The 25565-nt window shown below is 40.8% G+C and overlaps 1 protein-coding gene across 2 annotated transcripts in view; it reads right to left on the bottom strand.

Annotated features, from left to right (window-relative positions):
• The window catches only part of PTPRK (protein tyrosine phosphatase receptor type K), a 505438-nt gene extending 480249 nt beyond the window's left edge, over positions 1 to 25189 (bottom strand). For both annotated transcript variants that reach the window (XM_046675015.1, XM_046675016.1), the window contains exon 1: positions 24954 to 25189. In XM_046675015.1, coding sequence (XP_046530971.1) covers positions 24954 to 25050 — 97 coding nt within the window. In that variant the 5' untranslated portion in view covers positions 25051 to 25189. The remainder of the gene's footprint in view (positions 1 to 24953) is intronic.
• Between the last annotated feature and the right edge of the window lie 376 nt (positions 25190 to 25565).

The raw sequence follows: 25565 nt of genomic DNA, 5'->3' as shown, positions 1-25565 counted from the left end.
GATGCTTTTCCCAGCTTTTCCGGGTAGAGTCAGTTCCTTCCCCGGTCTGTCTTCTCTCAGCAGCTCATTCCTAAGTAGTTACAACATTTATCAACATATCCTTTTCTCTCAACAGACTGAAGCTCCTGCAGGGCAACGTCAAAAATAGAACCTAACCCAGTACCTACCATATCCTAGTGGCTTAACACATTTGTTGTTAGTTTTAATGGTGAATGAATAAAGACTAGTTACTGGAACCTGCTATTTGGTGAATTTGTTTGAGGTTTGGTAGACTAAGTTTTATGTTGAAGTTCATCATAACCATTTTTTAAAGGATATAATAATTTAATTAAATTAGATTTTATATTAAAAAAATAAAATGAGCTGCATTCTGGTCAATTTTGACCAAGATTTCCCTTCAAAATACAGCCCCTAACATTAGGGTATTACACTTCGGATAAGACTTAGGAAGTGTTCTGATCAGCCAGAATTATGGTGTATAAATAGGGAAGAACCTTGAAACTGCTGCCCAACAGCGGGCCCTCAGCAGGGCCCTGGAGTAAGAAAACACTTTTGTTTCCTGGCAGGTAAAAGGTTAGAGCCAAACACAATGGTCCAACAGAAACAACAAAATGAGAAAAAATGTTTACAGGATTTATCTTGACTCTTTGGGAAAGAAAAAATAGTACAAGCCTTCAATCGAAGTGGCACCATGCCGTCATGCAATCCAAAAGCATTTTAAAATCTGCCCATGATGTTTTCTAGTAAACATTTCCGAAAGAGCCTGAAACTTGATTTATGTGCGTGAAAGGGAATTAGAGTATGCCTCCTACATTTTACAATTCACATTAAAACTGTCATAATGCCCTCAAAGTATGTGGGGAAAAATAAGTGTCCAATTCCTATTTTTCTGACTTCAGGAAGCAGCCAAATGGTAAAATCTTTGCTATTCTCACATGCAAAAAAATTCTCAGTTCTCAACCTTCTAGTATGTGTCCATTTTCTAAGACAATCCATTAAAAACAATTTGTTTTAATTTTTTTCCTCTCTCCATATTTTATTACACACCAACTCAGTGCAGTCTAAAAGAAAGTGTCTAAGTGTGGAAGGGTGGGCGTATACATATGCATATATATATGTATTTATGTATATTCCAAAGAAGAGAAAGTTACCAAGGGAAGAACTCCAGAAATAGTAAAGCTTATCACTTAAGGAAGCTAAATTGTAAAGGAGAGAGAATTAATATAGCAAAGTGCCTGAGAGCAAGGATCAGTTAGTTGTTTGGAACCGAAATGGGTAATTTTAAACAACTTAAGTTTTCAACAGACACACGTGCTCGTACAATTACACACATACCTTAAACCATAGTAGAAAGGGAAATGATTTGAAAAATAAGAATATTCAGCCATGATGCCTCAAACAGAATTATGCAGGGAAAAAAGCAACATGCAAATTTGCTTTTAAATTCTCACGAAGACAAAGGTCAAAAATTCAACTTTAATTTTCTCTTTCTTGGTAAATGTCACAATTCAACCCACGTGCTTACAAAGCACCTCTCATCTTTTCCTCTCACCGAGTCCCCACAAATCGATCAGCAAGCCCTATCGTTCCTACCTTCGAAATACATGGTGGCTTCTCTCCCACCCTACCCTCATCCAGACTACCAGCATCCCTCACTTACGTTACAAAGAGGTCCTCCTAACTGGTCTCACCAAAATCCACATGGCCCCCTCCAAACCATTTTTCACACGGTGCTCAGAATGACCCTTATAAGGCTAGACTGTAAGGACCCTGATGTAAAGGACCACGCGTCAGTCCCTAAAGCACGCCACAGTAATGGAGCTCAATGTATACTTAAAGAGGCAGTGAGTGCCCCCAGAACCTTGGGAGAAGAAGCAGGCCTAACGAGGCAGTCTCATCCTAGGGTCCAGCAACGTGCGAGGCTGAACAAACCTTTTCCTAGATCTTGAGGTGGAAAGGAGGACAGACAGACAGGGTGCTAGTCCTAAGACCCTATCCAGTAGTAAAATGGAAAACAGAATATTAATAACGAAATTTTGTCTATGATTGTTATATACTTTATCTATTAAGGAATTTATCATACAATTTATATGTTGACAATTTCTAGGTATACGCGATACGTACAATTAGTATTCAATAAAAGACTATTCTTAAATATACAAATATTAAGCCAAAATGAAGTAAGATATTTAATTTAGCATCTTGGGATCTGAGACCAGGTCAAGATTTAATCCTTACATGTCCTGTCCTAGAGGATCAGAAAGACAGCAATCTTTGAAAGTATGTAACTTCCTTCAGCTTCACCATTAGTAACAACACATACAGCCTTTAAAATTATTACCATCCTGTGAAATTCATTATCTTCTAAGGACATAAACATTGAATAAACCAATTCTCACTGCTTCCAGATTTACAGAAAGCGTAAATGTCACACAAGGTGTGATGATGAACTAATGATGATGTAATGACATTTTCAGGTGTGGTTTGTGGAATTGTTCTCATTTTATAATAAAAATTTTTATAAACAGAGAAGACTATAGTTTCCCTCAGAAAATTTTACTCAGAATACGTTTATAGTGCTTGCAGCACAGTAAACTAAAGAAGGCCAAGCTGGCTCGGAAATGAGTAACACATTATAGGGAACAAACATTAGGTTAGTTATAAACTAAAAAGGGCAACGTCCAAAAAGGATAGCAAAATAACACTATGCCACAGCCCTCCCACATACACAACAGGATGTGAGCAATCACTTATACGATGGCCTTCTATCAATTGTTAGAATTGGAGATGACTGAGTTCTATACTACCAGCTGTCCAAAGTAAGTGTTCACTTCAGAGGGACAAAAGAAACAAGCTAAGGGCCAGTCACTAGCAGAACACTAATCTTAATATTAATAGTTTTAAGATGCGAAGGAATGAGGAAAATAACATTAAAGTAAGCTCTCTTTCTTAAATATTTTTAATTAATTATCCCTGGCTTTGCACTGAAAAAATAGTACTTTTAACACAAACTAGACAGAAATAAAATTGCTCTAAATACTTGAGATTTTCATCTTGCTCTGAAATGAGTAAATGTAAAATTTCAGACTTAAGTAAACATCAAAGCAAGAGTCATACATTGAAATATGTCGGCTTTCTTGTTTTAACTAATTCTTCCCATTTCCCCTCCTTTATGTCTTACCCCATCACTCTTACACATTCCCTCTCAGTGTTAACTCATCCATATTTTGATGAGCCCTGTTCTGTTAGTTCCAATCTGAAGTTTAAGTGATTATCACTTATCAGAAAGGTTCTTCTTTTCTCTTTCTATTAGATGTAGCTAACTCATAAACAGTAAAATCTCATTAACTGGAAGTGGAGTAAGAGGATTTTGTGAATCATTTTAAGATCTGAATTGCAGGACACTCTAAAAGAACATGTTTCTTATACTTTGAAGTATTTTTTCTAACAATAAGTTTTTTAACATAGTGACTAACGTAAGTCCTCTAGAGAATTTTTCTCATGAATAGGTATGGATGCTGTGTTATTAGCATACGAACTGTTTATATCTGAAGTGTGAAAAAGTAAAACAATTAGTTCTCTTAGGAACTGTAAATAAAACTCCTGAAACTGTACTCACTCTATTTCCTTAACACTCACTCTCTTTCTGTCAAGTTGTTAACAGATAAATCACAGCCTAGCTTCCATTCCAAGGACCCCAACTTCCAAACTGTGGACAGTTCCCAGTTTCAAAACAGGCAGTCTTCCCAACCTGGGCTCCTGGATGGGGAGGGGCCTCCAGCCCTGTCCCTTCCAGCAGGAGCCCAGGGAATCTACATTTGGGCTATATTCCTTTGAGAAACCTCAGCACTGGGTACTATGTTGCTCTTCCTGCCCGCTTAACCTGACCAGCTCCCTCCAAGCCACGGAGGAGAGATTTGCTCAGTTCAATAAACAACACTTGGCAAAGAGCCTTCCTCCACCTAATTTGCATCCCAATATCCTCCTCTGCTTTTAGTAAGACTAGACTCAGGGACTGATGAAGAACAGAGGCATCAATGCTCCTCTGTCCAGATAACTGCCTCTTCCTCTAACCACTGCAAAATACGTTTAATTATGATACTGTTCATAACTCTAAGCCTTCAGGATGTATACTGCAATATGAAGTTATGCCATACTGACAAACAAAAGGCAAAATATGTAGATTTTTATCAATATATTCTGGAATTAGGCCACAACATAAGTATGGAATAAAAACAAATATCTTAACAAGAAGTTTCGCTAGATGGCCACATAGATAGAAAGATCTATGACTGAGAGAAAGAATAATAGAAACATAGAAGACAGCTACTTTTATTCACTGAAATACCTCAACTCACAATTTTTACAATCACTTGGAGGGTTTGTGGTCCTGTTTTGTTCCTTTGTTGTTGTTTTTCTTTAAGTCTTGGATATCTTTTTACTCAGAATTTTTTAGATGTTCCATTGAGTATACTATTGGTATTTGAAATTTTTTTTAAAAATCAAGTTTTATTTACAGTGTTATTTTTCTTTTATAATCAAGATGCAAGTTTATTTGAAGACAAATGTGAATAATGAGTTTGTACAGGTATGTCCAAAGTACATTTGCCTTCTGTGGTTGTGTCAAGAGCAACACCAAAATAGGAAAAGTAAATATAAATAAAAACCATAGCTTCTTCATTCAGCACCACATCTTGTCATAAACAAGAAACAAAAAACTACTCAACAGGAGGGATCTCTACTCATGAAACAGAATTGTAGACTTTTGAGTTGGAAAAATACTTCAAAAGGCACTTAATCCAACTATTTCCAGTCAAACCTGGTATCAACTAGTGTTTGAAGAGCCAAAGAGTAAGTCGTTGTAATAATCACACATTTGTACAGATCTTTCAAGGGTGGAAAAGCATATTCACACCAATTACTTTATTTGATCCTTACAACCCTGTAAATAGTTAGGGTAATGGTGGCGCTGTCCCCAAACTGAAGATAAGGAAACAGGCACGGGGAAATTAAATCCCTCACTCACAAATTAAGCAAACCCTGTGCTCTTTATAGTCTACCAGAAGTGGAAGAGCATAATAAAGAATGACCTTGGAGTTTATCAATTGTGTGACCTTGGGCCCATCACAGACCTTGGGTTACTTCAGAGGATTGTAGTGAGCATTACTGTATATGAAAAAGTATAGTGGCTTTCCCACTTTTTGTCAGACCCATAGTGAGAAATTCATTTCACATTGTGACTCAGTACACAGAGACATAAAGATGTATAAATCTATTTAATTAAAACCAAACTGTCATGAAACAATACTTCCCCATGAGACGCATGCTTGCTTTTATTATTGCTATTCTTATATTCTCTTCTAATTCATGTTTTTTTAAGCTGCTACCTACTGAATTGAAATCAGTACTCACAAAATCAGTGGTTACATGCACTTTGAAAATACTGAGCTGATGTTTATAAAGTATTTAGTCAGTGCTAGATCCAGTGAACACTAAAATGTTAGCTATTGAAGATAATTTTTTCGGGGTGGGGGGGAGGGCTGAGGAAAATTGGTCCTGAGCTAACATCTGTTGCCAATCTCCCTCTTTTTGCTTGAGGAAGATTGTCCCTGAGCTAACATCCACGCCAATCTTCCTCTATTTTATCCGTGGAACACCTGCCACATCATGGCTTGAGGAGCAGTATGTAGGTCCATGCCCAGGATCCGAACCCACGAACCCTGGGCTACCGAAGCAGAGTGCGTGAACTTAACCACTATGCCAACAGGCTGGCCCCTGAAGATGATATCTTTAAAACTAAATGTCACTATAGGCCAGTGGACCTAAAAACATTAAAAAAAGGGTATATTTTTTGCAGTTGAAATGACAGTCGAGACAAGACATATAACCAGCCCAGAGAAATATATACCAATGACTCCAGCTTCTGATCCACAACCAGGTAAAACCCTGATGCCCAGGCATTGTTGTGTCATGTCATCGGGCTTCAATGAAGAAGTGGGTAAATACAGTGAGAAATGAATTACAGATCTTCATCAGGCCCTGCTGAATAAACAGTGTTGAGATACAAAGTAATATAAAGTAGAAGTTGTCTGTCAGAAACAGGTGCTCTAAAATGGGTTGTCCTGCGTAATATGATCATGTGATTAATTCAGAATTGAGGGAAGAGTCTTTCATTTTAATCACTGTGGCCACTATTGGTCAGCTTTCCAGCCTTATGAATTACAATATACCTAGCATAATTAAATCTTTGATTACAATTAGCTAATTCAGCCATCACTCTGAATATCAATTAATTCCTATAGTATTGTAGGCATAAAGGTAAGAGACTGACTTTAAAGTCTGCTGATTCCAGATTATACAGCAGAAAGTGATTTTATAAAGTAAATCCCTAAGAGTTTATAATAACATACGCCTCTTTCCTATAACCATGTAAGTGCAGAAAACACAAAGTCCAGTCAACTTAGTACTACACCTTTATGAATACTGAGTAATATCTGTCACTACCACTTTTCCCACTTGGGTTTCTTCAAGGAAGTGAGACCAGTAATTGAGAAGAATTAAATCCACATTCTGTTTTGAACACACTGGGAAAATTTTGTTATGGAATCTAGTTTTAAGTTGTGAAGTTTGGAATGCTTCCAAATTCTTGAAATTGTTCTTATATGAACAATATCAGGGAAGACAGATTTCTTTTTCCAGATATGAGATGAAAGATTTTATGTAAGATATACAGAGAGAAATCATACAGAGAAATCCATTTTGCCAAAATAAGTCACTTGGGGACTGTCAGCACTTTGTCACATATTACTAAATTCAATGAACACACACACACACACACACACACACCCTCCTACTAAAAGGAAGAAATATATATATATATGTACAACATATTCACAATCTGCCAATTTCAAAAAATACCTTACAACATACTCTGAAGTGTGAATATCGTTTATGAGGCATAGGAATTTTCATCTAGCACTGCAGGATTAACCTATAGGACATTTTTTAGAACATGGAATATTCTTGTCTTATGCAAATAAGGATTATAGGAGCAGGTGTTAAAACAACATTCCACTTGTATGTGACATTAGGATAGATTAAATAATGAAAAACTTTTTTAAACCAAGTAAAATAGTCAGAAGTAACTTTAGCTAACTGTAGAATTCAGTGGAAAATAATAATAAAAGATCATTAATGTAAAGCAGAATGGGATGCAAATCCATTCACTTTCAGTGACGTGTTTATTCTTCCAATATTTCTAAGTAACTCAAATGCTGGCTGCTCTTGTGGGCCACAGGCAGGACGTTACTACAAGGATTATAAAATAATTTTCAAGCTATATTGGCTGGAAAAACACCACCTACTGTGTAATATTCTGGAAAAGATGGTGCTTAGCATGAAAATGTACACAATTCAAAGGCATTTAAGAGCTTACTCTTTAAGTAGACTTAACAGGACTCTAAGTTAACAGTCCTTGAAGAGAGCTTGACTACTGACACGAATACCTACAACCAACAATATTCACCCTGTGCAGTGAGGAAACTTGAGGTAAGCAGAAAGCCAGTCTTCTTGGGACTTTTCCTGAGATTAGGCTCCATGGCAGATGCTCCAAAAGCCTCTGACATCAGCATTTTATAACAATGAACCCAAGCCTTGTTGATAACTAAGTCTTTGCTAATTGGTTTCAAGATGGACTAGTCTTTCTCACATTAAATTATGCTCTTTGAGGAGAATGTTACAGAAAGACCCCATAATTAAAGAGGAGTCACTCCCTGGGCCCCTCACACCCACATCCAAGATTATAATGCATCGGGTGGTGTGCTGGAGCAAGCCTAGACCAGCACCTGACAGCCAATTGTTAAAATCTTCAGCACTTTTGTAAGCCAGTTGTCAATCACAACCATTTTTAAAAATTAAATTACAGAAACTTACATTTGAATAAATTATACTTAAAACACAGGTATTAACTCAAAACTCATCACTTCCTAATTATTTTACTACTCTTATATTACATTTATGTTTTGAGGTTATTTACTTCTCTTGTATCTGTATGGTGGAAATACTAAACAGAGGTGTGCTATTATGCATCTCTTCCCAACTCTATGTTCAGGGATGTCACAGTGGTAATGTGAAATCAGCCACAGTGGGATTGTTTACACAGTGGAAATGGGCAAATGCTAAAAACTGAATATGGGGGCGGTCTGTTTTTTGAGAATTGATTGTTAAACATTTACCACCATCACCATTACTTCCTCATTTTTCCATGAGCATTGTGTGCCAATTCTTGGGAAATTTGCCTTTGATGGCCTTCTGCTCCAGAAAGGCCTAACAAATCACCCTAGAAGTCAGTGACTGTCCTTTCTCCGTGTCCTGATGGCACTCTCTCATTGTTCCTCCCACTCTGAATTATAACATTTATTTCTAGATCCCCCAATGAGTCTATGAGGTCCTTGGGTGCAGAGGCTTAATCAACTTTTCCATCTTTTTGCCCTCTGTGCTAAATGCACTGCCAGGCACTAAATGGAGAGCCATTAAATACCTGGTGAATTTAACCAAATTAACATGAAAGGAGTGAGACAAGCTCTGCCATACACATCTTATTGAAAGAAGAGGCCACTAGCTCACCGGCTCTCTACCAGGGATTTCAATCAATCACATGAATGCACAAATCAATGCTGCCTGCCCTGACAAGGTATTGCCAGAAAGAAAGGGCTAATAATTTAGACTGGTATCACCTATTTTAACAAGCTCGAAAGGATATTACATTTGACATGCTGTCATTAAAGTTCCAGTCCACTGCCATAATGTACAGAATAGATATATCCTTTTTGTCAGTGCTCACATCAAAGACAGTGCTCGATGAAACTGTAATCCCCACAATAGATGGGGATGTCAACAACAACAAAAGTCTCCACCTCAAAGGAAGCCTCTCACTGCTTTCAAGGCATTGACACCTGAAAAGGTAAATGCTGATATGTCATCCTGCCCCTCCCATTTCTCCTCTCCTTTACTTGACTATATTTGAAAGCAACCGGAGACATCTTAATAAAATTACATGCCTTTCTAAAATGCGTTAGCAACTGGGGAAGTTTGTGGTACAATTATGAACGAGTGATGGGGCTGGACAGAGTGCTTCTGCCTCCTGGTATCCCAACTCCCAACTGTGAGCAAACTGCTGAGAGACCAGAAAAGATCTTAAATGGATACTTACATGAACAGCACGTTAACTGCGGAAAATCCTGTACCTAAGCTAAGAAGTGAAAAACAGCCCTCCACGCAATTCCCAGGCCTCACCTGGGATCTGCATTCCTGACAGGAAGGGGCCAGAAAAGGACAAGATCTGATCTGCAGGATCTAGGTGACTTTGCCTTAAAAGGGAGGACTCAGAACCCGTGGCTTCTTCAGGAGGTATCTGCTCTAATATTGCCTGGTTCAGGGCTTCTCCAACTGCCTCATGAAAAAACACTGGAAGCCACAGTTTGAACCACACTGGGTAGAATTTATAGTTCCTGTATATATTGTTATATTTAAGTATACTGTCTGTTATATCGTGTTTTCATTCCATAATAGGTCTGACATTCTCAATTAATCTTTTTCTGATTGAGTATCCTTTAGATATTTGTTGTGACATATAAGGGCCAGTGTGCTTTCCAAACAATAACTGGGTCATGATTCTGGAGCCCAAAACAAGCAGTCCAGGTTTTCATCCCCTGTTTCGAATGGTCCCATAATTAAATTTACATGTGCTACAGAAGTTTGTTTTTTTTATTGCTCCTTCATATTAAGACTATGAACCTGTTCAAACAGTGTACCAAAATGCAGCATCTTAAGAAACGGACTCCTTAAAGGGAGAAGAGCATATGAAGACACTTGCTGCCACCACAATCACAAAGAACTATGTCATGGGAGCATCCAGTCAGGATACAAAATGGCATTATTATGGTAAATTGAATATTATAAGCGCGTTTATTTCAGCGAGATTCAAACCTTCAGTGCAAAGAGTTTCTTTGATACAAAAGCTGACAGAAATTTTTAATTACATCTAGAGAACAAATAATTTCAGAAGTATAACATGGAAAAGGAAAGTTTGTTTCAACTAAAGCTAGAAGACATACATCAAGAAAGAGAATGAGTACACGAAATGGAAAGCCTGAATCAAACCTGAAATCTTCGTTGAAGCTTAGAGAAGTTTAGGCTTTCTTCTGAATTGACTGGCGTGAAAGATGACATGCATGAAGCCATATTAAAATAGAGCCAGAGCAGCCATTTCAGAGGAATTGGCTTGCACGTCTTGTTTTCTTTACCTTCCAAGCTGGACCAAACCACCAACATTCCAAGAAGTCACTAAGAATGAGAATATCCTGTTTATAAGGACTGATAAAATTGGACTTTGCTGATGACCGAATCACTAAACAATCTATGAAGTACACACCTAGCCTTACCTCATCTAGCACCAATGAACTCTTCTTTAACGCAACTTACCTCATCTTCCCCTCTTCTTCCCATAACAACTCTGAGCCTTTCTCCTGTAATCAGGACACGATTTGAGTTTCCATCTGAATCTGTGCTCCCCGAATTGCAATTCTTTGATCCCAAATACCTTGCCTCTTAAACTGGTTTCTGTTTTTGTAGGTTGACCCTGGCCAGGGAGCAACTCTGCAAGTGAGCTAACAGTTGTCAAAAGTTTAGACAGCCCCACGCTCTGTACACAGGACTCTAAAATGGCTTTACCTTGTTGATAGTGGCTTGAAAAAGTCTTTGGGTTTAAATGGATTTGAAACTAACTGGGCTAAGGAAGAAAAGAAAACAAAAACACGTTATCTAGAATTCATAGGCAAATGGACGTTCTAAATGCCAGTACCGCATTTACTTGCTGGGTGTCAAATGCAAATAGAGCAGTGCAAATATCCTTTTCTCACCCTATAACCTTTGGGGAAACAACATTCTTTAGGAGCTAAGGAGGTCTCTCTTCTGCTTAATTCTAACGATCTGATTTCCAAATCTGAGTGCTACTCCGAGACCGGACATTAGTCTCATGGGGACGGACACTTCTTGAAGGTGGTTTGTTCTCACTCCTTAACTTTCTGGTCAATTCCCATTTTAATCTTATTCCCAAATTAGAGTTTTCATATTTTATCTGAGATTGAATCTCTCCAGGGGGTAAAAACTTTCATGAATGCCCAAAATCTCCCACCTCCTCCAACCTACCTAAGAAACGTTAAATGCATTTTCCAAAGATTTTTTAGGTATTTTATACCTAAAACTTGATGCTTTTGGCACATTCACCTGAGCTCCCCCACCCATCACTTTTCTGGATGTTTTGTTTTGTCTTGTCTTTCATCCTAAGATTCTGATTCTTAGGAATCAATGTAAAATTGCCTCGTTTCCATAAACATTCAATTATATTCTTTACAGTGCTTGCTGTGGTGTGTTGACTGTAGGCAAATGGGCAGCCAGTTACTTCTCCAGCAAAAATGGGTTTATTTAGGATTAGCAAAGAATTGCAATTCAGAGTATGCAACCGTGGCGAGCCAAGTGCAAGTCTCCAGCAGCAAGAAGAGAAACTCTTTTTTACAGGGGAAGAGGAAGTTGGGAGGGCTGTTGTCAACAAAGAATCCATCGGAGGAATTAAGAGTTTGAAGGACAGGGGCTTTTCACTGGCCCTGTTGTGACAGTCTCTCATTGGCTGAGCTTCCTGCTCGTCAAGAAGAGGAGGTCTTTTCTTCTTCCTGTTTGGCTCTGCTATGGAAGGTAGGATGTGAGAGCTCCCCCTTTTGGCATCCCAACTCCATCTTAATGAGGTTTCTGTTTATTAATTTCCACAGGTCTTTGTTAATCAACATATTGAGTTGATTTATTTCAGGCTTCCTATTTCTACTCTCTGCTGGTTTTATTTTAAAGTAAAAGATAATGCAGTTAGAAATTTTAGGAGATAACAGCATGGGATTAGATATTTTGCAAACACCGGTTAATTTAGTCCAGTAATAATGATGATGATGACAATAAAAGCTAAACTGAATGAATTTTATTAGTGTGCCAGGCACTCTTTGAAGCACTTTAACTCAGTATTCCTCAAAACAAACGTCTGGGATAGGTTCCTGGATAATCCCACTTTATAGATGTTGAAACCGAAGGGAAGTGGTTAGGTCACAGAGCAAGAAAACAGTGGAATCAGTATTCATGCTCAGGCAGTCAGGTTCCAAAATCTGTGATCTTAAACCTTATGTTATACAGTCTATGAGTGTCCTTTGCTTAAACATAAAGGAGGCAACAAAATGTTAGTGACTCGAATAAAGCAAAATAGTTGTCTAAATTTCTACTTCCGAAGCTTTCACCTATGTAATTCAGCACTTGATTTTGCTTAGAAAAAATTTACGCTTCTCCAAAATTACTTTTCTTCTTAATTCACACCCTCCAAGTCATGTGGGCCTCCCTTAACAGAGATTTTCAAAATCTCGATTTTCTAGTAGGGCAATGGGTGTATTTAAATGACAACACCATTGCTCCCCTCAAAATGAATGACCAAAGCCCCAGGAACAGAACTTGCTCTGCTTCTGGGATGAGGTACTGGGGCAGTTCAGGGATGGTCATGGCCTACGCTCATTCCCAGCCGCCAGGCCTCTCTGTTGGCCTCTGGCCTCCCTCTCTAGGGCCTGCCCACTGCTCAGAACAACTCCCTCCGCTGAAACCGCTGTCGAGGCAACAGTGGCAGTTGATGAGCAGCTGTAGGTCACAGCAAATATGAATGCAGCCAAACAACCACGGCCTCTGCGTAAGAACGTTCAGATTGTGAATGCACATTTACATGCACTGTCCTCTACGAGGATGCCCCCAACCTTCCTGCTCCTGCTCCCAGAGGGAGAGTCAGTGACTGTGAGCTTCCAGAAAACAAACATGCTCTCTCTTTTACCCGACTTGTTTATACACTTCCGATTACTCAACTTTTGGGAAATTCCACTTGGTGGAATTTTACTATCGTTGTGGCAAATTTTTACATAATTCTTTTCTGGTAGGCTCCTAGGTTTTTGTGTGTAGACTCAAGGATGTGGAAGGAGGGCTGACCCACTGCATTCTCCCAGGCAAGGTCTAAAGTGGACCAGCAAATTGTGAGAGACAGACTGTGCTTTGAGACTTGCCAAGCCACAGGGGGATGGTCAGTTACAAAATAACCTCAGGCTTCCCCCGTGAATTACTACATGTGGTGGGATTACTGTTCTTCAATAAACTCACATATGCTTCCACAGCACAGGGACAATACCTGGCCTACCTGCCAGCATACCCAGCTACATTACTACATGTGAAGCTATGCAAAGATTACTGTTCTTCAATAAACTCACATATGCTCCCACAGCACAGGGACAATACCTGGCCTACCTGCCAGCATACCCAGGACCTGATGCAGCCTTGTCACGTAGTAGATGCTCAAAGATACGTGGAGTCAAAGAATAAACAAAGGGATACAAACCTTGACAGAATCATGCTCTCACCAACTAGGCAAACCAGCTCAGACAGCAAAAGCATTTTTTCTCTCTTCATGAAAATATTCAAAAAGAAAATCAATACAAACAACTTGCTATATGTGATCTCAGTCCTTAAAACAGATGTTTAAAAATTGACAGTAAAAATATTTTATAATCACATAATTTTTATTAACGTATCTGGTGAGAATACAAAACCTATTTTGTAGCATTACAGAGAAAAATTTACTTAAATATATAAGAAATACATATATGTGAAAATGAATTTGGGGGGCTACATTTTATGATACATAACAAGATTACCCACTATTCACAAGATCCTTACTGACTCTTCTTTATCATACCACTTTCCTCAAAAACTTCAATATGCAAACAACTCAGATAAGCAGTGTATAACTTAGATGTGCAAACAGATATCTACTGTTTTCATTTTTCATTCTTCAGCATATACTTTGTGCCTTCAGCAACAATAAATTTCCTTATTATCAAAGTTTATAGTCCCAAAAAAAAATTTACATTTTTATGGTAGTTTACAATTATAAAAGTACTTTCACATATTTTACTAATCTTACCTTTAAAAGTGTCCTATTGAGTAACTAGAGAAGATATTAAAATCACTCTTCATTGTAATAGTCCCGTTTTAGTGATAAGGAAATTAAGGATCAAGCAGAAAATAATTACCTCCAAATCTCAGAGCCAGAAAGTGACAGAGTGAAGACGGGGACAACACAGTCTTAGAGCAAGCCCCATGCTCTGTGCACTAAAACGGTTTCATACATGGATCTCCAAAGAAGCCTTCTGCTCTCTCTGAAGCAGGAGGCTGCCAACCCCTGCACCTCATCTATTCCCTAAGTACTTAAATGTGAGTTTAGATGAAGGGGCAATAATGTGTCGAGGCCAGACAGCCCTCTGCTTCAACTAGACAGGTTGTCAGACAAATTATTACAACCTTCGTCATTCAGGAGTCACACTTATCACACCTGATAAGGATATAATAAGGGGTAAAAAAGAGTCACAGAGAAAGCAGGCAAAACACAAGGAAGAAAATCATTATTCATTAAGTTCTTTAAGATAAGAAACAAAGGCTGTGAAAAGAAGCCCCAGTGACAGAAGGAAGCATGCTCTACTCAGCAAGCCTTCCTCCACACTCGATGCCTGCACCCTACATGCCTCGTCCACACCCACTGCCTGCATCCTACATGCCGGGCCAGCTCTGGCCAGAGAAGCGCCATCCACAACCGTGGAAGGGCTTGGGGATGACACTCTGGTCTAAACTGGCACAGCCACATTTGGGCCCCTGGTCCTCAGTCACACCCAGCTCTGGGCCACTGGCAGAAACATGGTATCTAATACCAGTCCGCTATCCCTCATGTGAGAGGAGGAGGGTGCTACTGCCCTGCCTTTTAGTCTTTACTCAGTACCTTCTTACAACAACTCTTTCGAATACCCTGTGTTGCTCAGGTTTGTATTATAAGGTTAGGCAGCAGAGCCGAGAAGATCAAAATGATAAACAAGTTCACCTTCACCTCCTTTGAGTTTTTCGAAATTACTTTCCAAAGAGTGAAGAGTGACTAGGTTTTATCCTCTGTATCAATCAGTATCATTTATCACAGTGTGACTTACCCTTTGGCTTCTATTAAAAATAAATGCATACGTGCAAATACCTATTCATGCACATATATATATATACATAAATCCTGTAGGACAGCTGGGAACCAAGCAGTTGTGGAAGACGGTCTCTTTTAGTCTCAGATATATTAATTAGTATCACCTTATATTTGGATTACTGATCTAACTAAAGCTAGTCATTAAGTCAGCTTTGCATTTGGAAATATTCTTTTAGAACTACAGAATACAAACCAAAATAATTAAATAAAACTTTAAATAATTATCTATATAAATCACTGTTAAGCAAACGACATATATGTTATAAAAAACAGTGACCTATAAATCAAAATCTTGAGTTTGAGTTCAAGTTCTTCCAGGCTGTATGACTCTGGGCAAGTTTACTGAATGAAGGGATATTCATTTCCAAGGTCCCTTTCAGCACACAAAATTCTATGAATTTTTAACATTGGACTTTTTCGATACTGAGGCAAAGAGAAAAATAATGAAAATAATAAAATTATGTTTTAAAGCAGGGCTTAAAGGGAAAACCAAAAAAGAAACACTCCCTAAATTATGATCGGCTGATGTGCAATGCACACAATCCTGCCAGGCACAAGTTGCCTCTTTCCTCCCTTCTTCCTCCAACTCCTTCATCTTAGACATGAGGGCTTAGACCACCAAGTCTTCCTGGAGTTCCCACCTATATTGGTTCAGAGCTGGGAACCATCTCATCCAAGTGTCTCTTCCTTACCATCTCCTTTCTTCCCCCTCAGAAGGATTATAAATACACACAGGTGCACGCTGCTCTTTCTGTGCTTTTACCGCACCTGAGTTTCATCTGGAACAACTACACTGTAGTTTGGCTCCCTTTTGAGAACCCATGCCCCTACTGTTGACAACTGATCAGTACACCTGACCTGGGTGGGGATGCGGGGCTGATCCCATAATCCTAGTGGACCAAGCCAATCAGGGCACTTACTGCCCCTCAGTCAGAGCCTTTGATTCAGGGGCTGGACATATGATTCACCGGATCCAATCAGAGTGAATCTCAGGGCCTTTTCAGGTGCAACCAGCACATAAGATCACATTTTCCTAATAGACCTGAACTGGAATCTTATGATGTGGCAGCTGCCAAAGCCACCTCGCCTCCACACGGAGCCTAAAAATGAAGCTCCTCGAACAACCCAGAGCTAAGTTGAGCAGACAGAGAGATCATATCCCAAAGGAATTGTGTGAACTCCTAAAGGAAGCGCCACCTGAACTGTCAGCTAGGAGAGACAATAAATTCTGCTTTTGTTGCAACCAGTCTGGGCTGCACTTTCTGCCAATATGCAACCAAAAAGAATGTCTAATGACTACACATATGTGTCTCTATTTAATAACGAATCTTGGCTCTGGTAGTTCCTCACACCATCACCCGAGGAAAGTTGTTACTTAACCTTTTAGACCTCCGTTTATAAAATGGAGATGATTCCAATCTTAAAGGATTATTGTGAGCATTTAAAATTATGTCAAACATTGATCATAAGGCCTGGCAGGTTGCAGGAATTCAGTAAATGGCAGCTCCCATTGTTGTTTTTGCAATTGCTTTGGGGAAATCTCCCCTCTCCAATGTGTGAGAGAATAAACGAGCCTGTTTATTGCTGACAAGAATAAAAGTAGAACTAGTACAAAAGGCAAACTCTAGAAATTGGAGTAAAATTGGAAAAAGCGAGGAGTCAAAGCCTTCGGACTCTGAAGCTCTTGAAGATACACGGAAGTACCTTTCAGAGTTTCTCGCCATCTCCAAGTTCTCCTCCAACACTGATCTGTCTCCAATTAAACCTCTTCTTAAATGCCAGTGTGTCAAATAACCATGGAAATCATTAATCCAGCAACTATGGCTTTTGTAATTCAAACAGTTTAGGTTAAGCAGACTTTCATTTACAGTCAAATGAGCACAGAATTCTGCTGTGTATCACCACAAACTCCAGCTCCCAGTATCACACAACACAACCAACTATTATGGGTTAACACTAATTTATACTTCTCGTTTTTCATTAGTCTCTGCCATAACCATGTCATTATGCCAGTATTTTCTGAATTGCCAGTCAATGGCAAGAACCAATCTAGCAGTCGTGATTTAATCAGAGACTACAGTGTTGAAACAGCCAGCAAAAGTAGACACATTTAGAATAGTAAATGGGTAACAAAACACACTTACAGGCTCATTAATAAGAAGGCAATTAGGTCTTCTGGGAAAATTCATTTTCTAAAAGAATGCTAAAGCAAGCTATAAAATGCAAGTAAAATTGTGTTTTGACATGAATAGTGTACACTGTCTATTACATCATAATTTTTCTCTTGGGAAACTGACAAGACTATCTGTTCTTAAATATGAGCAAGAAAGATACTAAAAAGAACACCAGTGATATTTAATGCATTCTACCTAACTCCCATTCATTAAATTTGATTGTCCCATAAATGAGCTCCTTATTACGGAGATCCTTAAATTACACGTAGGAGAAAAAGAGAAATGTAAAACGAGAAACTGCTGCTACTAGCAATGTCAGAAGGAATACTGTTTCCTGTATCAACATATCAATATACTAAGTAAAAATGACTTGGCATATACCACGTTCAATTCCTCATACGTTTATCTTTAAATCTTCTTAGACAGCATGTTCATAACCAAAACTACTTAGCCTATTTTTATTGTCTTACGAAAATATTTCTTTCAAAATTGTCTGAGTATGTATTCTTTAAAAAAATTTGAATAGTGTTGTTTTGACATGTCTGAGTTGTTAAATTATAATTAAGTAAATACTGATCAGAAATACAATTCCAGGGAAATTTGTTTTCATGTTGTAATTAATCCTTTTGCAATACTTTTACAATTCTACAGTAAAGTGCATGTGGAAAAACATTTCAAACCATGCTTTCTTCGTCCTAGAACAGTGTTTCTCAAAATTAAATGTTCAAGCAAATCACTGGGGATTATATTAAGCGGCAGATTCTGAGTCAGAAGGTCTGTGGTGGGCTCTGACAGGTGATCACAAGATCATCACAAGTTCCCAGGTGATGCTGATGACGGTGGTCCATGGACCACAATTCACGTGGCAAAATTCTAGGGCACCTTGCAGTTGATGAATCCAATGACCTTGCAGCAATCAGCCATCAACCCCTAGGTGGGCAGTGAGGACCCTAGAAAGGCTTCCTCTCTACTCTTGAATTTGCGGAATGACCTAAGGCGAATCACATCACAGAGCTGTGGCCAGTCTGCCAGTTAAGCAGCTGCTAGGTCACCCCACCACCGGACAAGGATTAGGGGAATTTCTGTAGCTGGTCAGCTGCTGCCCTGGGGAGGGTTTGGAGAATCAGCCTACAAGCAGCTGGTTAAGGAGCGGCTGCATTGACAAGGGTTTATATAAATAGACACCAATCTGGAGGAAGATTTATTATTTTCCTATTAAAAGTATAGTAGAGTCCAATATATTATATAGTGTATACTTTATTTTCCCTTTCAGTTTCTTCATCTATGAAATAGACAAAATAATTATCTATTTTCAATACTCTTTCCAGAATATAAGTATAGGAGTTTGATCCCATCTGCACATGTCCTTAGCTTCCTTCTCACCTGAACCTTTTAAATATCAAGTTCTAACATTGTTGGGGCCCACTTGGTGGCATAGTGGTTAAGTTTGCACACTCCACTTCCACAGCCTGGGGTTTGCAGTTTCGGATCCTGGGCGTTGACCCAGCTCCACTCGTCAAGCCACACTGTGGTGGCATCCCATATAAAATAGAGGAAGATTGGCACAGATGTTAGCTCAGGGCTAATCTTCCTCACAAAAAAAAAAAAAGGTGTATCATTGTTAAGATGTGAGTATATGTGGTCCATGGACCCAAATTCAAGTAGCAAAATTCAAGGGCACCTTGAAGTTAACGAATCCAGTGACCATGAGGCAATCAGCCATCAACTCCTAGGTGGGTAGCGAGGGCCCTAGAAAGACTTCCCCTCTCTACTCTTGAATTTGCTGATACAAATTTACATATTTATATCTTTACATATCTACTTCTTTCAGCCTTCCCAACAAAATAAATGCAAACTATAACTCCACTAGACACTATTTTATTTGGCTTTATTTCTGAGTTCCTCTTATGAAAATAATTCCTAGAATGACACCTGTAGAAGGAATCAGCCAGCACCGCCCTGTTCATCACTTTTATTAACAGAACTCTACAATCATATTAAGTGGAAACACGGATAATTTCATTCAGGAGTACTTAATTTGCTCCTAAAACAATTGTAAGTGACAAAATAAGCCACTTGTAATTTTTATGGATTATCAACACACAGAAGAGAATGCCAAAAAATTCAACCAGAGTTAAGTGGGGAAATGGCACTGTTCCACAAAAGGATCAATGTGATCCTTACATCAGGCCCAATGTTTTCCCAGAACCTCAACAATCTGCAAAACCTCATAAAACTAAGTTTATTTAATTATGTAAGCTCAGTTTTTATTACTAAAATATTAACTACAAATCAAAAGAATTCCCACAAGCATACCACAGGAAAATAAACATTCATCTCACAACAGAATCTTCATGGGACTAATAAAACCTTTTATGTGGAACTATGTTTCTTTAAGAGCATTTTTCATATAAACACATTCCCACTGCGAGGGAGTCTGAAGTTTGTAAACCATCTACCTCCAGAGTTCTCATTGATATCAAACATTCAAACATAATTTTTTTAAGTGTTCCAAAGCATAGATGTATTAACTTCTCCCACTTATCTTAAAATATCAGGCAATAAGGTACCCAAGTTTTTTCTACCACATTTACAAAAAGGAACTTAAAGTCTCTCTTCCACTCAGAGATATGTAAGCAGAAACAAACAAATATTCCGTGACATTAAAAGATTACTTCATGGATTTGCGAGTCTGTTTCTGGCTTCAAGTGAAAAAAAAATTAGCCTGAGTGATGTACTTACTCACTTACTTTGTCATCAAACATCATTTGAAGACATATCATGAACTAATAAAATACCATTATTCAGTAACTATAACAAACAGCAGGCAGGAGTTTTGATGAAAAAACAAGTCATGTTCAAAAGCAGTTATAACCTTTTTAGACAAAGAGAAACGCTATTTGATAAAGGAACAGAAATCAGATATGATCCAAGGGTAAAGTCTGAGAGGAATACCCAAAGGAGAATCTTTACATCCACAGAAGAAGAAATGAAGGTGTTTGGACAAAGGCAAGGGCTGATTCCAATAAACAAGTCAAAAATAGGCCTTTTTTCCCTCCTTAGAAAATAAAATAAAATAAAAGATCAAACACACACACAATCCCAGTGCTCTTTGTTTTGTCTTTAAGAACAACCTGTAAACTCTCTTGATGTTTCCTGAGCGATCTTCCAGTATTCCTCTTCCTGCCTTCCATGAAGAGAAGTCAGGGTATGGGAACAGCACAGGGCAGATGAGGACAGAATTTTCCATGCCTCTGAGAAGCAGATCCATATTTAGCATGATTTGCACTGTCTTTAATACCACCTTGAGCAGACGTAGAACAGTGCACTTCAAAAGTAATAGTAGGCAACATGGTTTCTCTATAAAATAGGACCATATCACATGAACTAAATGTTTTTTAAAGACCATAAAAACATGTAGTAAATCATCATTGCTAGAAATTTGAGGTTTGCTGGGAGGATTGGCATTTGCTCTGGGTAGTGGCTGAGTCATATTTCCAGTTTTTAAGAACATGTCCAGCACCAAAAGATATCTGGCGAAAATAAAAAGGCTGTGATTTTGTGTAGATGCGTGGGGGGCTTTGTTGTTGCTGGACAGGAGCGGGAAGGAGTGTGGGAGAGGGGTGGAGTGGCAGAGGGGTTGATTTATTTTTCAAATTCACATCTATGAACACAAAGAGAAGAGCTGTCAGCAGACAGATGCCAAAGCCCAAACAGCGGCCAGCGCTGCCTCTTCCCGTCTGGGAGGCCAGACACAAACGACATCTTGTGATCTAGGAAAATCTACCCCTCAGATAGAAGGAGACTTGTGAGAGAAAAACCAGTCCTGGAAATGTCTGGTTACATACCATTACCAGTATTAAAATCTGGAGAGAGTCTGGCCAATCAAAACTAGAAAACTAACAGGCAAATCTTAAAACAAGCTGTCTCTGATGTATCTTCCTGGTAGGTAGTATGTATAAGAGAAATTAACTTCACATACAAAGACATCAAGGAACCAGATGCTAAGAAAGTGGCACTGCTTCGACGAGTTGCAAGGTCCTATGGGATCAAATGAGTGCACGCTTACAGTGTGGCATGCCAGAAACTACATCCAAAGCAGGATCTTGAGCTGCATTTCCAGGCTCACATCACACCAGAGAGACAATAGTCCCTCTCTAGGTCATTGATAAGACTGCATCTAAAAAGCTGAATATTTTTCTCCACACTGAGATGAAAAAGCTGTACAACCAATAGTTGAACAGCCAAAGAAACTGACTAAAAACATATTTCTTGTACAATTAGAATACCAGGAATGTTAATTGTGACTCTTCCACAGGTTCACCTCAAGGAAGGACTTACAATAGGCAAGTAAAAAAAAATTGAAAAATAAAGGATAATTTCTTTCACTGTGCTGATAAACTTATGGTCTGGCCAAGATAGGTTGTTCATGTTTAATAATGAATAAATGAGTGACTGGCCAAGGGAAACACACACACACAGACTCCTGAACAGCCTGGCCTCGTGAGGTGAGTGTGAAAGCAGGCACAGGAAGTCAAGGCGCTCAGCTGCCTTAATGGATGATGATTACACCCCAGACAGCTGTGTAACGCTTTACAATTTACAGTGCCAGTTGACATAAATTATTTCACACCATCCTCATAAAAACCATGTGAAGAGGTCAGGATGGGTATTATTATCCCCATTTTACAGATGAGAACGCTGAGTCTCCAAGTTACCTCATCTGTGACTCGTTTTGTCTATCATCTGAGTCCTAGCACAGAAAACTTTCTTACACGATGATATCAAGAGATGACAGCTACACAACCCAGTGAATAAACTTTAGCACATCTTTGTGCTTCTACGCCTCAGTTTCCCCAAATCTAACACAGGACACTAGTGTCAGTTTAAGTGAGAGATCAAACTGAAAGAATACAAATATAAGTTGATATTATAGGAAGTTCTAGTTTTAAAGAGGCTCACCATGCAGAATTTTTACACAAACTCCAAAAGCTAAGAAAAAAGTCACAATGATGAAAATATTCTTAAATTTGCGGTTTAAGCAAAGCAGACTGGATGAGCACATGACAAATCAAAGATCCAACACTCCTCAGTCTTTCAAAATTTGCTTTTGAAGCTTACTACATTAGGAACCACACAATATCTCAAAGTGGTAAACTGGCCTTAATGAATGTGATTTACAAGACGTATTTAACAGGATGTTTAAAAATCCTGAACATACGTTTGTTTAGGACTTCTAAATCCTTTTTACTTAAATTTCTCTAAAGAAATAAAAGTTCATCATTTTAAGTTGAACATAAGGAAAAACAGCAAGAAAGGATACACCTCCAATCTCTGAATCTCTGTCTTTGCCACAAATCTGACTGCCATAAAAGCTGATGATAGAATACCCAATGACTATGGATACCAAGAAAATGTAAATTTTTACAAAACAAACTTTCAATCTATGGAGAAAGGCAGATCCACAATCTGACGGTAAACTATAGGCATAAAAAGCATTCATTTCTGAGCATACATGTAAATGTTGAATGGCAAAATTTTGAGATCCAGTCCTGTGAGAACTGTACTTATTAGGACTGCACATTCTTTTACTTAAATAGAACACAAAGTCAAATGTTTTGCTTTGTTGCTAAATAAAAGCCAGGCATATTTGGTTAAATTACTTGGAACTGGATAGGTAAGAATACAATTGCTCATTAGAGATATCTGAACTCCTGGGATCAGAACTCATCTGCACATTTTGCTGGAGGAAACGTAATATTTGCTTGCTCATTAAAGGGTAAATAACATTTGAAAAGAGAAAAAGAAAAGTTTCTTTACTGCTAAAAATATATCCATCAGCCGTTGAGACATTAATAGTCGCCACTCTTGAATACGTGTAAGTTTAATCATGCAACTGGTAGAATTCAAACTTTCAATTAACAAACTACACGTCTTTTCAAGCGTAGACTCTGTGCAGCGACAAACACTGTGCAGAAATCAATACCCACTCCAACTTGCCTGCATATAATGACTAACATCAAGCACGGTTCCAATACTAACGGCAGCGTATGTCAGAGATGCATGCAGTAATGCTGACGCCAGAAAGAATTGAATTAAGCATCGAATCCTTCACTGCATAGAGCTGTGGTCCTCTGCATACATCACCGATATACAAAGCTTTTCCTCTACACGCTGCATTTTATCATCTGCCTGAGTGCACAATACACGCCGCCACCGGAGTCTGTTGTCTAACTCCTTTTATAGAGTTCTAAAGGGGGGCGAGGGAGGGAACGGAAGGGAAATAAACATTACTCCGGATCACAACAATTCGAGTTTATTTCCAGGAAACAGGGCAGCCACAATAACGAGAAAAACCGACAAGTGCAAAATAAGTTCGCTCTCCGCGTCCTGCGGCCTCAGCCAGGAGCGCGGCTGTCGCTTTCCCTGTCCTCTCCATCACCCCTCGGCCACCTCTGCGTCTCCATCTGCACCGCGCACCAAGGCAGCAGATGCGCTCACCAGCCAAGCTGAGCTGGGCGGATTGGCCAGAAAAGTTGTCAGGACCGGCGGGAGGCAGACGAGCGCCCGGGAGCCCGCTCCCCAGCGCCTACCTGGTGAAACTTCAGAGCCCCCAGAGGAGAGAAGGAAAGAAGCAACCAAGAGGAAAGATAACAAAACTGGAAGGGAACAGAGGACGGGACGGCGAGCCACAGCGCCTCATGGACTTCTCCAAGTGGCTTCATCTAGATCCCCAAGGGCTAACGGGCGAGACTGCACACATCCCTCCTTTTGGGTTCTCCTGGCGAGCGGCAGCCGTTCGCAGCCCCATCACCCAGGCCGGCTCCAGGAGTAGCTGGGCCAGCCTCCCTGCGGCTCTGCCCGAGGAGCGGGCTCCCGGCCCCGGAGTCAGGCTTCCCCAACCCGGCGCCCAGACCTCGCTGCCCAGGATGGCTCGGCGGGATCCTTAGAATCGTATTTCAAAACATCTTCCAGGTTCCGCCAACACACACGGAACCTGCTCCGTGCAGCGCCCGAACCACAGGGCAAAGCCGGGAGCAGCCCCACGCCGGGGGAGGAGAAAGGGACTGGGGGAGGGACGGGGAAGTAGTTAGACAATAGTCCGGGGAGGTTATTCCCGGGACAAAAAGCACCTGGCAAAGCGCGCCGAGGTCAGTCCCTCGGAGTCTCCACGTTTCTGACAATGGCTTCCCAGGGAAATGTTTTTGGAACGCTCTAGGGGCAGACAGCAACAAGCCCGCACCAGGAGCAACAGAGTAGCCGTCCTCGGAGTCGTAACTACTTTTTCTTTCTCTCTTGCCCAGCGCGGTGCAGCCTGCGCCGGACGCCGAGGCCACCAGCGTCCCCTAAAAGCCCTGTCCTCCATGCACCCGCACAGCCGGCCGGCCGAGCCCCAAGCGGGAGCGGAACAATGGGGAGCGAAGAGGAAAGTTACCTGCACCAAGCCGCGCCCAGCCCCGTGCCCCGCGTCCCACCTGGCACCAACTCTGGGGACATGTCTCCCTCTGCCCCGTGCCCCCCGGGCCGCGAAAGCTGCCCCGAAATCCATGCCCCCGGCCCTGGCGAGCAGCCGCCTCCAGCCTCGCGAGCCCGGGGGCTTTCGTCGGGGCTCCGGGCGCCCCCCGGCCACTCACCTGCGGAGAACTGGCCTTGGGCCGACCCGAGGAGAGGCCACGGGGACAGGAGCAGGAGCGCCACAAAAGCGGGCAGCGCCGCCGCCGCCGTATCCATGTCGACTTTGGGAGAAGTTTCCAGCCGCTTGGCAAAGAGCTGCCGGGGGGATCGCGGCGCAATCCACGACGGGGGGCGGCGGGCCGAGGCCGGGGGGCGCCCGCCGGCGCCTCTGCCTGCTTCGCGGTCGCCCGACTACCTCTGGGGCGCCGGCGTCGTCCGCATCGCCGGCCGGCCGCCGCGGCAGCTCTCCATGCTCGGCCGAGGCGGCTCCCGTTCGGCAAGAGTTACTTTGCTCAGGGAGGGACGGGGGCGGAGCCGCGGGTGACGTCGCGCCACGGGCTCCGGGCGCTTCGGAGGAATGCGGGCTCGGGCGCGCCGCCGCCGCCTCCCCCGGAGAGCCGCGCGCAGCCCGGCCGCGCGCCCGCGCCCCGCGCCGCCTTTGTTCCCGCTCCCTCGGGGCACCGGCGGGAAAGGGGTCCCCGCGCCGCTGGTGGCCCGCTGCCGAGATGAGAGTTTGAGATGCGCGAGTTTGGTGCGCAGGGTGGCCCGAGCGCAGAGGACGAGCAGGGGCG

The sequence above is a fragment of the Equus quagga genome, chromosome 11 (genome assembly GCF_021613505.1).
Source record: "Equus quagga isolate Etosha38 chromosome 11, UCLA_HA_Equagga_1.0, whole genome shotgun sequence".
Lineage (NCBI taxonomy): Eukaryota > Metazoa > Chordata > Mammalia > Perissodactyla > Equidae > Equus > Equus quagga.
This window is presented reverse-complemented; position numbering and strand designations above follow the sequence as displayed.